General features: G+C 41.8%; 1 protein-coding gene across 1 annotated transcript in view; it reads right to left on the reverse strand.

Moving 5' to 3' along the window:
* The window catches only part of LOC117359156 (zinc finger BED domain-containing protein 5-like), a 40,564-nt gene extending 30,506 nt beyond the window's left edge, over positions 1–10,058 (reverse strand). The window contains exons 1-3 of the mRNA XM_033941427.1: positions 8,950–10,058; positions 4,355–4,974; positions 3,373–3,447 (exon numbers count right to left, since the gene is read on the reverse strand). Coding sequence (XP_033797318.1) covers positions 3,373–3,447; positions 4,355–4,974; positions 8,950–10,058 — 1,804 coding nt within the window. The remainder of the gene's footprint in view (positions 1–3,372; positions 3,448–4,354; positions 4,975–8,949) is intronic.
* Between the last annotated feature and the right edge of the window lie 6,776 nt (positions 10,059–16,834).

Raw genomic sequence — 16,834 nt, forward strand, 5'->3', positions numbered from 1 at the left:
GAAGAATCAGAGTATGAATGGCCACAACCACTGACCCGCAAGCTTTGCTTTGAAGAATGCTGGTGTAGAAGGACCGAGGTTGAAATAGACACTAGAAAATGAAATGGGATTATTTCCCGCGGTTATCCATGGGGAGGGGAACGGTGATGAATTTTGTCACCGTGTCATTCTCTAGTGCACATCTAGGAAAGTATGATTCTATAAAAAGTATGTACCAGTTCTAGAGTGTGAATTTGAAAGGGGATGTGGCTAGGGAGGGGCATGACTGGATCGTGGGCATTTCTAAACGTTAGGTGTACTGTTATAGAATAGGCCTGATGTACGCACAAGTTAGGTACAGGAATTTAGGCCTGGTTTTCCTTGGACTAAAAGTTACGCGACGCAAAGGTGCTTAGTGCGATTTTGTCTGTCCAAGTTAGATTGTAAACTCTTCTAATCTAATCTAATTCTTAGTCTTATATACCGAATTATCTCCTAAAGAAAGGAGCTCGATTTGGTTTACATAATTAGATTGCAAAGAAAGATCTATTAACATTCCTTGGAGCTATAAACTAAACTAAACTAAACCTTAGGTTTGTAATACCGCACCTTCTCCGCAATCATGGAGCTCGGCACGGTTTACAGGGCTGAGATAGAAAGGAACTCCAATGGAGGGTTATAGGATTAAGTGTAAAGAAGAAATAGAGGGATTTTAGGGTGCCAGAGAGGGGGGAAGTGCTACATTTTTTAAAAATGCCAAGTTTTCAGATGTTTACGGAAGAGTTGGAGGGAGCTCGAATTTTGGAGTGGGGATGTAAGGTTGTTCCAGAGCTCAGTGATTCTAAAGGGGAGGGATAACCTAAAAAGTGATGAAACATAGTGGTTTTTAAGGTTTTGCGAAAGATCTGAAGAGATAATTTGAGGAGGTAGTCCATTCCATATCGCAGTTAGCAAGTATGCAAAGGAGTGTAAAATATTACTAATGGACAATTCCTCTTAATGATGGAAAAGAGAGCTTATACATGTGAGTTGATCTCATGGTGTTTAGAGATAAAGACATCAAAGGAGCAAATAGGCCATGTAAAATTTTAATGACTATACAGGCACATTGAAATTGAACTCTCAAATGAAAAGGGACCGTCTATAAATGTCAAAATGTACAGCATTGTGTATGCCTTTCAGTGTTATATAAGTGATAAGTAGTAGTCGTATATCTCGTAGAATCAAGCCCTAAGATTATACTGTAGAATCAATATGGGCTACCTACTGATATTCACTGACCCTTATCTGGCTAGTGTTGCTAAATGTCACCATAGACTTTGTGGGCTGAGTCAGCACTTAGACGGTTACGTGCTGATATTTTTTGACCACATAAAAGTTAGTCCTATATTTATACGGTTAGGGTAATTGATGACTATTTCACTTAATTGCATAAGAGATAGCCAACAGCATAAACCCAAATATTCAGCATTGAATATCCAGGAATAACACCGGTGATGGTTTAAAAAATGCTCTTTGGTGGTGGTTGCTGAGTGTCCATGAACATTAATGGTTGACTATGAAGATAAGTATCTGGCTGCACAATTGGATTTACCATTAGAACATAAGAATAGCCATACTGGGTCAGACCAATGGTCCATCAAGCCCAGTAGTCCGTTCTCATGGTGGCCAATCCAGGTCACTAGTACCTGGCCAAATCCCAAAGAGTAACAACATTCCAGAATCTCAAAGAATAGCAAGATTCCGGAACCCCAATGAGAGCAACATTCCAGAGCTGAGATATTTTGTTGGTGCTGGATTGTTACCCAGTACAGCAGTGAGGAGAAACAACAATTGCATTCTGGCTACAAAGTGCCTATATAAAAGCCTAAAATGGTCTGCCTTCATCTGCCCCTGGTCATTTATTTATATTTAGCTCATAACATTTCATTTGTTCCTCAATGTGAGTTAAAATCCAGCATGGTAAGCATTTCCCTATCCCTAGAGGGCTTGCAGTCTAAGGCTTATATGTATTTATGAAAGGTTTTCTCTCATTTTGTTTCCATAGGAAAAATGCTCGCTAAAAAGGGTCCTAAGTTAATACCAGAGGCCATGGAGGTCAAAGTGCGTTGCCTTAGGAGTATCAGTGGGATATGAACAAGAGAATGGCACGGGGACAAATTTTTCCCCATCACCGTGGGAACTCATTTTCCCGTCCTGTCCCTGCGAGTTCTTTTCCTGTCCCTGCCCCATACCTGCAAGCTCTGTCCTCATCTGCACAAGCCTCAAACCCTTTAAAATCATAAGTGTTCGAGGCTTGTGTGGTTAAGGCAGAATGGGGCAGGGACAGGGACAGAGACAAAGCTCGAGAGGACGGGACAGGGAAATTGAATTCCTGGGGGGGACGGGAAAAAATTTGTCCCCGTGTCATTCTCTGATGTGAACGCTAGCTTCCCTGGTTTGCAGCCCGAGGTTTTAACTATTTGGTTATTCCTCCATTTGGCAGTGTGCATTCATCTACCAAACTTGTGGAATGCGGAGGGCAGTGGCATACCTAGCATATGTTAGAGTAAACACTTTCAACACTGAATGTGAATATGTCTAAAAAAAGCCTCAGAAAGGGCTCTCCCACCTCACCAAAACGGCTCAAAGAGGTGGTCGAGCATTCACCTCACTGGCAAAAAACCTTCATTATATGATAAAGTCTTATGGTGTGCTGTAATGGGTTCATAGACAAAATTGCGCGAGACCACGGCGCGCCGACAACTGAGTGCAGACAACTGAGCGCAAGGTTGACGGCGCGCCGAAGAAAAGCACTATTTTAAAGGGTTCCGATGGGGGGTGTTGGTGGGGAACCCCCCTATTTTACTTAACAGACATCACGCTGGCGTTGTGGGGGGTTTGGGGGGTTGTAACCCACCTCATTATACTTGAAACCGAACTTTTTGCCTGTTTTTTTAGGGAAAAAGTTCAGTTTTAAGTATAATGTGGGGGGTTACAACCCCCCAAACCCCCCACAACGCCAGCGCAATGTCTGTTAAGTAAAGTGGGGGGGTTCCCCCCACCCCCCCGTCGGAGCCCTTTAAAATAGTGCTTTTCTTTGGCGCGCCGTCAACCTTGCGCTCAGTTGTCTGCGCTCAGTTATCGGTGCGCCGTTGTCTCGTGCGATTTAGTCCCGTCACCGCTGTAGTGTGCCAACGAAAATTAAATAATAGAGGAATTATTCCACTTATCTTCACTGATCAGTACACCAACGGAGGCCAGCGTTTCACAAATTTATGCTGCCTCAGGGTGTATCCCGACCGATCAGGTTTCTAGGAGCACAAAAGAAAAGAATATAAATAATTAAAAGTCTCTTTCTGATGTGTCCCAGACAAATCAAAATCCACATAGCATAGCTTACAGAGGACATACCTTTCAGAATAGGACGCCAAACCGCCTCTTGCTCCTGAGATGGCTCCCACAAGGTGACACTCAATTTGAATGATCCTGATAGTGAGACATGAGCACAGGAAGTGTGTCATCAAAAACTAGGCTGTTCACTACTAGGCTGTATGTCAATGAGTCACTGAAGGGGCGGGACAAAAATGCAGATCCATGGGAAATGTAGTGTCCGACCAAACTCAACTTAATAAACCGTGCATGTATTAACAGTGTGTATTATGTGAGCAAAACCTCTTTGGAGGAAAACAAAACTCAAAAATAGATAGAGATCATGTAAGACAACTGACATTAAAACAAAATGTTACCATAAAACAAAAATAAGTGAAAACATCAGAAAAAGTGTCCATAAAAAGTGTCAATAAAAAGCACTCCAGTCCAGTCTTTGATTTACGCCCATAGGTTCCTCACTATTCAGAAGGTGAATCCAGAACTGTTCAGCTTGTAACAAACGGTGGGATCTGTTGTTGACATTTTCTCTAATGTGGTCAATGCAAAAGCAACGTAACTCATTGAACATGTGATTATATTCTAGACAATGAACCACAAGTAGAGCTTGAATTTTATTATGATGTAAACAACTTTTGTGCTCTGTCATACGCTGCCTGAAAGAACAAGTAGTCTGTCCAACATAGATCTTTAAACAGGGGCAGATGATGATGTAAACCAGTGTTTTTCAACCTTTTTTGGGCAAAGGCACACTTGTTTCATGAAAAAAATCATCACGAGGCACACCACCATTAGAAAATGTTAAAAAATTTAACTCTGTGCCTATATTGACTATATATAAAGTAATTCTCTTGAATAGGAATCAAATAAACACAAAGAAAGTATTTTATAATTACTTTATTATGAAATATTAAGTAAACAGAATAGTGAAAAATTATAAAATACTTTATTCAGTGCAAAACCTGGGCCTGTTTGGCTGAACACAAAGCTGATATTTTGGCTGGAATCGAAGAAAGACACACACGTAGCTCTTCGTCAACAGCTCTCAGTCTCTCTCTGTATTTGGTTTTTATAGCAATCATGCTTGAAAAGCTAATCTCACACAGATATGTAGTGGAAAATGGGAGCAATGTCAAAATAGCTTTGTTTGCCAGAAGGGGGAACTCCTTGGCGGTATCCAACCAAAAACTGTCCAAAGGTAGATCAGCAAATCTTAGCTTGAAACCACGATTTTGTCTCAGTTCAGTTAGTTCCTCCTGCTCCTGTAAAGTCATGTCCTTTCCACCAACTGATGCTGAGCTATAAGGGTCTCTAACCCAGTCAAGGCATTCAGTGGAGACTGAAGAGAAATAAAATGACAACTTCTCCTCAAGAGTTTTTAAATGTTTAACTATTATCTCACACAGTGCAGCAGTGTGAACACCTTGCCATTGCTTGGTGAGTGTGAACATTTCAAGATTGCCACTTTCCACGTGTTGATGCCAGAGTTGCACCTTTGAACGGAATCCATTTATTTTATCTGTACTTGTAAGCAGGTTTTCACTTCGGCCTTGCATTTGTGTGTTCAGTTCATTCAGATGATAAAATATATCTGCCAGGTATGCCAGCCTTGCACACCACTCATCACTTCAAGTTTCAAGGTTCAAGTTTATTGATTTTTAATATCCCGATCATAAAACAAATATCTGACCGGTTAACAATAAAAAATTTAAAATAGGAGAGTAAGAACTAGTTATTGGTGTATTAGAAAAATTAGAGAAAACATATTAGACATATACTGACAAACATGACTGTGAGGATGAGTGGGAAGGAAGGAAAAAGTTACATAATATTAGAAGAAATGAGATAGAGGGAAGGGATAGGACATGAAGGATAAGGGTGCATGGTATAAAAGATATGCCCTGAAATAAAGGAGAGCTTTTAGGAAAAAGATAAGTAAATAAATAGATAAAGAAAAGATTAGGTTTTGTCAAAGGCATCCTGAAATAGGAAAGTTTTAAGATTAGTTTTAAATTTTGGTAAATGAATTTCATCCCGGAGAAATTGAGGGAGAGAATTCCATAATGTGGGGGCTGTTATAGCAAAATTAGTTTTCCTTGTATAGTAGGATTCTTTTAAAGATGGAATGAAAAGGAGTTTTTGGTCGGTAGATCGTAAGGAACGGGGAGAACTTTGAGGTATTAATAATTTATCGAGAAATAAGGGCAAGTGGGAAAGTTTGATTTTAAAAGAGAGCAGTATGATTTTATAAATTATACGGTGTGTGACTGGGAGCCAATGAGCCTCTTTGAGAAGAGGGGTGACGTGTTCGAACTTACCTATTTTGTAAATGAGTTTGATTGCGGTATTTTGTATGAGTTGCAAACGGCGAAGTTCTTTTTGGGGTAGTCCATTTAATAGTGAATTGCAGTAATCTAAGTGAGAGATAACTAAAGAATGAATAAGGATATTAATCGAGTCGGTATTTAAAATAGAACTGAGTGAACGGATGATACGTAATTTAAAGAAACAAGTTTTTACAACTGAACTTATGTGGTCATGAAAAGTAAGATCTCTATCTAAGGTAACGCCTAGCAATTTTATTTTAGTATCCATAAGTAAGGGTGTGGATTTGATGTAAATTGTTCCTGGTAATGTTTCGGATTTTTTAATGGGGAGAAGTAAACCACAGGATTTATCAACATTGAGTGAAAGTTTATTAGAGAAGAGCCAATCACTTATGATATCTAATTTGGTATTTAGATCATTAATTTCTGAAGAGTTTGAAGTATTAATCGGGTAAAGCAGCTGTATATCGTCGGCATAGGCGAAAATTGAGAATCCTAGTGATTGGGCAAGAGAAAGAAGAGGGGATAGAAAAATATTAAATAGTAGTGGGGATAAAATAGAGCCCTGAGGAACTCCAAAAGTTTGAGTTACTGGAGAAGAAGTTTGGTTTTTTACATGAACTTTATAGTTGCGTTGATGAAAGTAGGATATAAACCAGTTGAGAGCGTGACCTGTAATATTACAGTCTGCTAATCTAGATAAGAGTAGAGAATGGTCAATGGTGTCGAATGCTGCAGATAAGTCAAGGGAAATTAGTATAACCGATTTTAAATGATCGTGGGAGTATTGTATAGTTGTAATGAGACCAAGTAATGATAATTCAGTGGAATGAGAAGTTCGAAAGCCAGTCTGATAAGGATGTAGGGCATGTGTTTGATCGAAGAAATCTGATAATTGTGAATGAATAATTTTTTCGGTAAGTTTAGAAATTAAAGGCAGGTTGGCAATGGGACGATAGTTGTTAGGTAAAGAGGGATCAGTGTTGTATTGTTTAAGTTTTGGGAAAACTAGAGCTGATTTCCATACAGTAGGGACACAACAATCAGAAAAAGATTTGGAGATCATTTCCCTTATATAAGGTCCGAAAAAAGAAAATAATTTTTTGATAAAATGTGGAGGAAAACTTTCAGTAATGTTATTAGGTGAGTTTATAGATTGTAAAACAGAGAATAGTTGAGTTAGTGAGGGTACTTTGAAATTAGAGAAAGAACTGAGCGGTAGGAAAGTTAGATCATTATTAGTAGGAGCCGAGAAAGCAGGAAGGGAGGGTCCAAGATGGGTTCGAATAGTAGTGACTTTGTTGTCAAAGAATAGGGAAAGTTCATCAGCAGATGGTAAATTTGAAGCAGGAGGAGGAAGTTTTTTTTTAGAATATTTTGAAAGAGATTGGGCAATACTGAAGAGAGTGGATGAATTACTAGTGGTAGAGATAAGTTTTGAATAGTAGTCCTTTTTAGTCTGTTGAATGGTCTTTTTGTAGTGAGAAGCTTTTTCTTTATAGGAAAGAAGGTGACTGTTATAAAGAGTTTTACGCCATTTGTTTTCTGCCGATCGGACCTGTCGACGGAGGAGGATCAGGTTTTCGTTAAACCAGGGTTGTTGTTTCCTTGAGGAAGGGTTAAGAGTGGGTTTAATTTGTTTGACAGATGTGGGTGCTAATGAGTCTAGTAGGGATTTCGTAGCAGTTTCCCAATTAGAAAATTGTTCTGTGATTGAGAGGGAAGAGAAATCTTTGAGATTTAGATCAAAGGAGGATTGTATGGCGGAGAGAGTTATGTTATTTAGATTACGAGTGAAAGAAGAATTATTTGTCTGTTTGATGAGATTTGAGTGGGTTGGAATGTTTGATTGCCAAATAATCAGTGTATGATCTGACCATGGTACAGAGATGAAATCGAAATTATGGAAAAAATAGGTCATGGTGGTTGGGCATAGGATCATGTCTAGAGTATTTCCTGCTGAATGAGTAGGCGTATGGATAAGAGGTGATAGTGATAAGTCGGCTATCAAAGTTAGGAGTTCAGAAGTATTAAAGTGATTAGGACAGTTAAAGTGGATATTAAAATCTCCAAGAATTATTGACTCAGGATAGGCGATATTGAAATCGGTTAAAGTGGAGATAAGAGATGAAAGAGAGACTTTAGTTATTGGCGGGGGTAAATAGATAAGAAGAAAGTTAAGAGGAGAGGGAAGTTTAATTGAAAATTGGAGAGATTCGATAGGAAGGTGAGAAAAAAGGTTGGAGGTATTTACCTGAAGAGGAATTGAAGCATGATGTATAATTGCTAGTCCACCTCCCTTTTTGTTCGGGCGGGGTTGAAAAAATGCTTTATAATTAGGTGGGCAAGCCTGAGTGATGTAAGCATCATCTCCCTGAGTTAACCATATTTCTGTGAGACATAGAATTTGAAGGTTATGTTGAATGATAATATCGTGAATTAAGTGATGTTTATTTTTTATAGAGCGGACATTTATTAAACCTGAGTTGAATGTAAGGGAGTGAAGAAGTTGATTATGACAGGAGTTGGAAGGGGAATGAAGTGGGATGGAAATGAGTTGTCTTGAATGAGGTTTGGCTTGATTTTTGCAAACTGTAAGGTCGACATAGCGACGGCCCCAAATAGTTGGGATGGAAGACATGGTATTAGAAGTAGTAGATGAAAGAATATAGGGGACAAATTCTGAGCCGTGAAATATCAAGAAGAAAAAGAAGAAAAAGATATATAGGTTGAGAAAAAGACAAAAGGGTCTGAGAAGGGAGGAGAAAGTAAACAAGGGTAATGTAGAATGAGGAGTATAACGTGAAGTTAATAAGGAATGAAGGAGCTGCATGAAGGAGCGCATAAAGGAGCAGGACCTGCTCCTTAGGTGCGCTCCTTTGGCGCGCGCCTTTGGCGTGCGCCGCAAAGCAGAGAAATTTATAGGGGAGGTTACCAACGAGGTAAAGTGGGCGGAGTAGTCGGCGCCGCACCTTTGCGGCGGCGGTCCTTTGAGAGAACGAGAGGGCCTGTAGAAAGTGGAGAGGACAAACATTAGAAGGGTATATGAAGAAACAACAGTAACAAATAGTATAACAGATAAAATAATCAGTAAATCAAGTTATAAAGATAAAATATAAATACCTGAAGTAGAAGTTCTAATACAATACAAATTAAAACAAACTTGAAATGAATTGGAGTTTAAATTAAATAAAATAAAATTAGTAAAACCAGTCAAGTGGAAGTTTTAAAATTGAGACAGTGAATCAGCAGGCATAACAGAAAACCAAGCAAACTTGCAAGCTGCTTTGCGTAATCTGACCTCTCATTTGTCAGAAACACTTTAAGTTCCTCCCGCAGCTCATACACACGAACCAAGACCTTGCCACGCGACAACCACCGGACCTCCGTATGAAACAGCAAGGTTTTATGCTTCGCTCCCATCTCCTCACACAAAGCTGCAAATATGCGACTTTTCACGGGTCGTGACTTTACAAAGTTTACCATGCACACAACATCATCCAACACATGAACTAGGACTGCTGGTAAAGTCTTGGCTACGAGGGCCTCGCGGTGTAAAAAACAATGCGTAACAATCACATCTGGATTTCTTTCCTTCACTCTGCTTACAAAGCCTTTGGTGCGCCCGACCATGGCTGCAGCTCCATCGGTGCAGACACTTGTGCAGTTTTCCCACTTAAGTCCTCCTTTTTCAAGGTATTCTGATGTGACCCGAAAAATTTCTTCTCCTGTTGTTTTTTCTGGCAATGCCTTGCAAAAAAAGAAGTTTTCTCTAATTGCATCACCATCAACAAAATGCACATTGGCCAAGAGTTGAGCATGTCCACTGATATCAGTAGACTCGTCAAGTTGCAATGCAAATTTCTCACTGATACGGATCTTTTCCAAAACCACACTTTCGATGTCTGCAGACATGTCATTAATACGTCTGGAAATTGTGTTGTCTGAGAGAGGGACTTTGGCTATTTCCTTAGCTGCTTCAGGTCCGAGCATCTCCTCTACAATAGCTTTGCAGGCAGGAAGTATTAATGTCTCTGCCACAGTGTGCGACTTTTTTGACTTGGCTATAAGTTCAGCAACTTGATAGCTAGCTTTAAGAACTCTTTCATTTACCTTTGTGGTTTTTCTCATGAAAGTTGCCTGTTTCTCCGTGTTGTCATGCAGGCGAACAAAATAGTCCGCATTCTTGTTTTGAAACGAAGGGTGTTTCGTTTGGAGATGGCGTTTAAGTTTGCTTGGGACCATAGCACTGTTAGCTAGCTTTTCACCACACACCACGCACAGTGGAGTTGGTTTGTTTGCATCTCCAGTGAAAGTAAATCCAACTGAAATATAGCTTTCGCTATATTGCCTTGCACCAGAGAATTTGCTTGCGCTAACCATCTTTGCTTTCTTTTGACCCCCACTCATACTTGGGCTCTAATCTGGCTCCAAATTTTGTTCAGAGTCTAGTTCTTTCCTTTTCAAAAACTTGTCCATCACTGCAGTATCTCACTGTCACTCAGGACTTACTGCGCTTGTCTCCTCCAAATAGCCGCTGTCCGTCACACTCAGCACTCTTCTGATCGATCCCCGATGAGCCGGCAGATGACAGCTCCAGAAGACAGCTCTGTAAAACTAAACAAGCCAGACCAGCACAGATCAATCCTACACCGTCAATCCTAACAGAAAACCATTACTTTCAAACACACAGAACACAGAAAACACCTTCGCCTAGTATGGAATATGTCATCACAAACTAGCCCCTCACCCTTTTACAAAACTGTAGTGTGGATTTTAGCCACAGTGGTAACAGCCCTGACACTCATAGAATTCTGAGCATCAGAGCTGCTACCACCACGGCTGGCGCTAAAAAACGCTCCACAGTTTTGTAAAAGGGGGGATAAAATAGAAATACACAGTTTCAACGCTCTAGCTCAGAGGTGCCCAAACTTTTTGAGCTTGTGAGCTACTTTAAAATGACCAAGTCAAAATGATCTACCAATAATAAAATTAAAAAACACAAAGCACACTATACGCTGAGAAAATGTTAATTATCATTCCTATTCTGGGTTTTTTTCAAAGCGGTCAAGGCAGATGACTCTATGCATTGTCACCTCAGTAACAACCATACAAAAATAGACAAATATACCCTCCATCCTTTTTATTAAACCACAATAGCAGTTTTTAGCGCAGGGAGCTGCGCTGAATGCCCAGCGCTGCTCTTGACGCTCATAGGCTCCCTGCGCTAAAAACCACTATTGCGGTTTAGTAAAAGGGGACCATATTATAAAATATAGACAGCAGATATAAATTCAGAACTGTGCATAGTAAGTGAAGGGAAGTTTTCATCTCTGGGAATTTACCCAGTTAACTATTAAGTTATTTGGGCAAATTCCTTTGAAAACTGTGGTAATACTGCCTCCACTTTGCTAAATTTAAAATAAAATCATTTTTCCTACCTTGTCTGGTGATTTCTGGTTGCACTTTCTTCTTCTGACTGTGCATCCAATCTTTCTTCCCTTCTATCAGCCTGTATGCTTTCTCTCCTCCACACCTCATTCCCTCCCCCAACTTTTTCTTCCTCTCTCCCTGACCTTGCTTTCTTTTTTTCTGTTTCTCTTCTTTCCTTCTGTTTCCCTGCCTGCCCCCTTTCTTTCTTTCTCCCTGCCGTTCCCCAAGCCACTGCCACGGCCGCTGCCATCGGGGAACAGGACCCACCAATGGATAACAGGCCCCAAAGCCGACGCCGACGCATGCTCTCCCTGACGTCAATTCTGCAATCGGAGAGGAAGTTCCGCCCAGCCAGGCAGCGATTGGCTGGCCCGAACTTCCTCTCCGACTGCAGAATTGACGTCGGGGAGAAGAAGACTTATCAGCTCGATAGATTAGATCGCCAAGACAAAGTGAGTCCTGGGTGATCGACTCACTTTGCCTTGGCGAGCTACTGGCGCCCCTGCCTTAGAACACTGCCTAGGACCCTGGGGGAGCCCGGGCCCCCTGTCAGCTCCGGGCCTTGAATGCAGGACTGGTAGTACTGCCCTGATGGCGGCCCTGCGGCACACCAGGCAACATCTCGCGGCACACTAGTGTGCCGCGGAACAGCGGTTGAAAAACACTGATGTAAACAACAAAAGTAGCTGGCCTCCGTTGGTGTACCGATCAGTGAAGATAAGTGGAATAATTCCTCTATTATTTAAATTTCGTTGGCACATTACAGCACACCATAAGACTTTATCATATAATGAAGGTTTTTTGCCAGTGAGGTGAACACTCGATCATCTCTTTGAGCCCTTTCTGAGGCTTTTTCCTTCATTTTTTGGATTGAGTTAGGTCTATACTGTTCCTGTCTTACATTTTTGGACATCTTCACATTCAGTGTTGAAAGTGTTTACTCTATCATACATTGGTTTTTCATCACATCTGGGTTACCAGCGGATACCTAGCATATGTGACACCTGGGGCCCATCATTTTTTGACACCACCCCCCCTCATCTATATCAAAAATATGATTTTTAGTAACAATCCACATATCGCACAACAAGAGTGTACCTAGGAAAAGGCAGCATCTTAAACACTGCAGTGAGCACTAGAACACCAACACATACATTGTAAAACTAAACAAGCCAGATCCCGCACAGTCAATTGATCCTGTAGTCAATGCCAACTGAAAACTATGTCCTTTTCATACACAGAGAACAGAGATACACCCTCGCCCAATATGGAATAATCACAAACTAAAAATAGAAATATGTAGACAAAAGTTAAATACTGTGCAAAATATAAAGACAGTAGATATAAATTTGAAAAAACTGATACATAACTATCACCACTTTACAAATTAACAAAAATAAATAAATAAAACAAATAATGAGAAATAAGAAAATACCATTTTATTGGACTAATCCATTTTTCAATTAGCTTTCAGAGGCCAAATCTTTCTTCAGAACAGTACAGTATACAGCTGTAATGGTATGCTGTCCTGAGGAAAGGGGTTTAGTCCATAAAATGCCTTATTTCCATTTCCTATTTATAAACTTTTATCAATACAGTTACAATACTATTTGATTCTAAGTAAAGCAACAAAAAAATCTTTCTACCTTTTGTCGTTTCTGCTTTAATCATCTTCTCTTTGCTCTCTTCTTTCTATACAGCTTTTGTCCTCTCTCCCTTCCATGCAAGATCTGCCCTCTCTTTGCCCCTTCCACCCAGCTTCTGGCCTCTCTCCCTACCCCTTCCATCTACTACCCACATTCTCTCTGCCCCTTCCATCTACTGTCCACCCTCTCTCTCTTCCATATGGCATCTTCCCTCTTTCTATGTCCCTTCAATAAACTCCTTTGCACATGATTCATTTCAGCTTAACCCCCCTCTCCATTTTTCTGTCTCCACCCTCTCCCCTATGCTTTGGCATCTCTCTCTTTCTCTTCTCCTTTCTTTCCTTCCTTCCTTCCTTCCCACTCCACACTATAGTGTGGTATCTCTATCTCCTTCCCTTCCCTTCCCCCATGCCATGGCATCTCTTCCTCCCTCTCCATGGTCTGATATCTCCTTTCTCAGCGGAGGACTTTGAATCTACAGTTTAAGGGACTTTCCTAAGGAGCAGCAGTGGGATCTGAACCCTGCTTCTTGGTTTGGGTCAGATGCACAAAGCCTTCCATGCTGGTAACCAGTCTAAATGCAACGTTCCCAGCATGGGAGGCTTTGTGCATCTGACCCAAACCAAGAAGCAGGGTTCAGATCCCACTGCTGCTCCTTAGGAAAGTCCCTTAAACTGTAGATTCTAAGTCCTCCGCTGAGAAAGGGAGCTGGCGTGACTTCTTCCTCCTCTGCCCTCCTTCCAGCTCAGTGCCCATCTGCTTTCCATCCCCCTGCTGCCTCTCCTCACCGTACTTGCTGGGCTACGGGTCCGGGTAGAAAGTGAAGTGGGCCACCGCCAGCCTCTGTGGCTCTGGTCCAAGCCGCAGACTTTTCCGCAGCAGGACCCCCGCAGCTCTCCGGCACAGCAGGAACCGGGCCACCACCATTGTTGTTGTTGCTGAAAGGAGACAGCAGCACGTTGTCGGACTGGAGGCAGAACCCGCAGGAAACCTCGCTTTTGGACGGCGATGGCTTCTTTGAAGGAGAGGCAGTGCCGGTGACCAAAGAGAGACCAGTCCGGGAGCCGAGAGGAGGTGGGAGACCGAGGCGCGATGGGGAAGTGCGTGACAGCAGAGATTGGGAATTGGGCATATTACACCAGGTCCAATTCCATTTTGCAGTGGGGAGGGGATCAACTTTGGGCTCCAGGCAGTTGCCAGCGGGAGCACCCGTGGACACCCCTGTTTACTGCCGCTGCTGCTGGTTAAGGAAAGCAGCAGCAGCAGAATAGGGAGGGTGGCCGGCTGTGCACCCCCTTGGGGCGTGCACCCAGGACGGACTGCCCCCCCCCCCCCTTGGTACACCACTGGCGGAGGGCAATATTCAGAGTGCAGGAGGCAGGCTGGCTAATTTCCATGGGCAGCATGGATATTCAATGCCGGGTCATTTCTGGTGACTAGCATTTGAATATCCGGGAAGTTTTTTAGTGGCTATAACTTAACTAGTTAAGTCAAGGGAAAATGCCTAACAGTACCTGATTACTATTCAATGTATTATAAACCACTTTGGGTGAATCTCTTCATGAAAAGACGGCTAATAAATCTAAATAAAAAATAAATATTGAGAACTGGACAGTTAAGTTTACCATGGCCAAAGTAAGGCCTGCTATTTACATGGCTTGATTTGGCCGCTAAACTTGGCCAGTCAGCACTCAATTTTGGCAGTTATCGCATGAAAGTGCCGGCTACGTTTTAGATGCTAACCACGAACATTCAGTGGAGATAGCCAGCTAAGTGCTATTTTTTTTTATTTATTCATTCAATTCGCAATACAATAGTTGGGGTAAAGATTACAAATAAGGATAAGAAGGATATGTCTAATTGGGAGTTCCATTCCATCTTTATAACCTCTTCAAGGTTCATTGTTTATTCCCTCCCTATTGTTTTTTACCATAATTGTTCTCTTTTCTATCAGCAATATGTAGTTCTTACCCATCCTTTCCTTTCGTTTCAACATATTCATACTGTTAGTCCTTATTATGTTATGCATATACAGTCTGTTTAATCTGTCTGGGTTGATGCCCTTTTAATTGTATATATTTTTATAGATATGTGCATCGCTTAGAAATTTGAGTAAGCCATTAATTAAATATATAATAAACTTGAAACTTGACACAATGTAGGTACAATATGAGCGCTATGGCAGGCGGAGTGAGGACTTCAATTAAAGATAAGTCAATTTAACAGTAGAGGCACAGACTTCATTACGGTAGTAGAACAATTTCAATATTCAGTCTGAGAGATCTAACATTCGAGTTGGATCTTATTTCAGCAGCAGATCAGTTCTAATTATTCTTTATAAGTCATCAGGGAGGGTTCTTGAGATAGCATATAGGAGATCTAGTCAAAGTTGTGGGAGGTGATTAGGTAAAAAGATGAGTAGGGTTGACAGATTTTCCAATCGGAAATTCTGGACCCCCCTAGTCCCGCCCCCAGGCCCACTCTGTAACGCCCTAATCCTGCCCCCAGTCCCCCCTCCCTTCCCCCCCCTCGGCTGCTTGCTCTTGTCAGGCATGGAGGAAGTCCATGCATGCGCGGACTTCCTCCCTGCCCAATGCAACTTGAGGAGGCTTTTCAAAACCTGGACTAAGTGCTGGGCTTTGAAAAGCCGTCTGGATCCCTGGACATGTCCTCAAAAGGAGGACCTGTCCGGGGAAATCCGGACATCTGATAAGCCTAAAGATACATTTTTCCTGAAGTTTAATAGTCCTGCCAGTGATCTGATGGTTGGTGGGATTTCATTCCATAGTCTGGGTAAGAAGTGAGAGTAAGCATGTTTGTGAGCGTTTTCTAGTAGAAGAGCTCGTGCTGACCGAATAGCGAGTCTTCTGTCGCATTGTGATCGTAGAGGTCAGTTAGGAATATAAGAACATAAGAACTGCCATCACCGGATCAGACCCAAGGTCCATCGAGTCCGGCGATCCGCACACGCAGAGGCCCAGTCAGGTGCACATCTGATGTAGTTTTAGTCACCCGTATCCCTCTATGCCTCTCGTAAGGAGATGTGAATTTAATTTGCTTTTGAATCCTAGAACAGTGGATTCGGTAATAACCTCTTCTGGGAGAGCATTCCAGGTATCCACCACTCGCTGCGTGAAGCAGAACTTCCTGACATTTATCCTGGTCTTGTCCCCCCTCAGCTTCAGTCCATGACCTCTTGTCCATGTCACACTTGACAAGGTAAATAATTTTTTTTCCTGCTCTATTTTGTCGATGCCTTTCAGTATTTTGAAAGTCTCGATCATGTCCCCTCGCAGTCTCCTCTTCTCAAGGGAGAACAGTCCCAGTTTCTTGAGTCGTTCCTAGTATTCCAAGTTCTCCATACCAGTTATTAGCTTCGTTGCCGTTTCTGCACCCTTTCCAGCAGTTTTATATCCTTCTTTAGGTTGGGAGACCAATGTTGGACGCAGTATTCCAAGTGTGGTCTGACCATTGCCCTATAGAGCGGCATTATAACTCTCTCCGACCTACTCGTGATTCCCTTCTTTATCATACCTAACATTCTATTTGCTTTCTTTGCCGCTGCCGCACATTGTGCCGACGGTTTCAGGGTCCTATCTATCATTACACCCAGGTCCTTTTCTTGTTTGCTCTTGCCCAGAGTTGCACCAGTCATTCTATACTCGTATTCCTTATTCTTACTGCCTAAATGCATTACTTTGCACTTTTCCACATTAAACTTCATCTGCCATTTCTGACATGTAGGTTGGGACCATTTTGACAAAGAATTTGAAGGCTAGAGTCAGCGCTTTGAAGATACAGCACTTTTGGATTGGCAGCCAGTGTACAGCGGCCATTGCTGGCCATTTAAATAGCACTGAACATCGAGCAGTGTGACTTTATTTGTTGAAACACTATCTAAAGTCTGAAGAGTGATCTTTTGGTGATATACCTAAGGGCCATGAAGCATAAGCTTCTTTGCTCCTACCTCTAACCCTCTACCCTTATCAGAACAAGCCCCTAGGGTTGCAACTGATATGCAATGAGTTCTGACAGGTTTCAGTCAGCCCCAAAGAGTGAGTACCTGTGCTACTTGGTTAG

The sequence above is a fragment of the Geotrypetes seraphini genome, chromosome 4 (genome assembly GCF_902459505.1).
Source record: "Geotrypetes seraphini chromosome 4, aGeoSer1.1, whole genome shotgun sequence".
NCBI classification, from domain to species: Eukaryota; Metazoa; Chordata; class Amphibia; order Gymnophiona; family Dermophiidae; genus Geotrypetes; species Geotrypetes seraphini.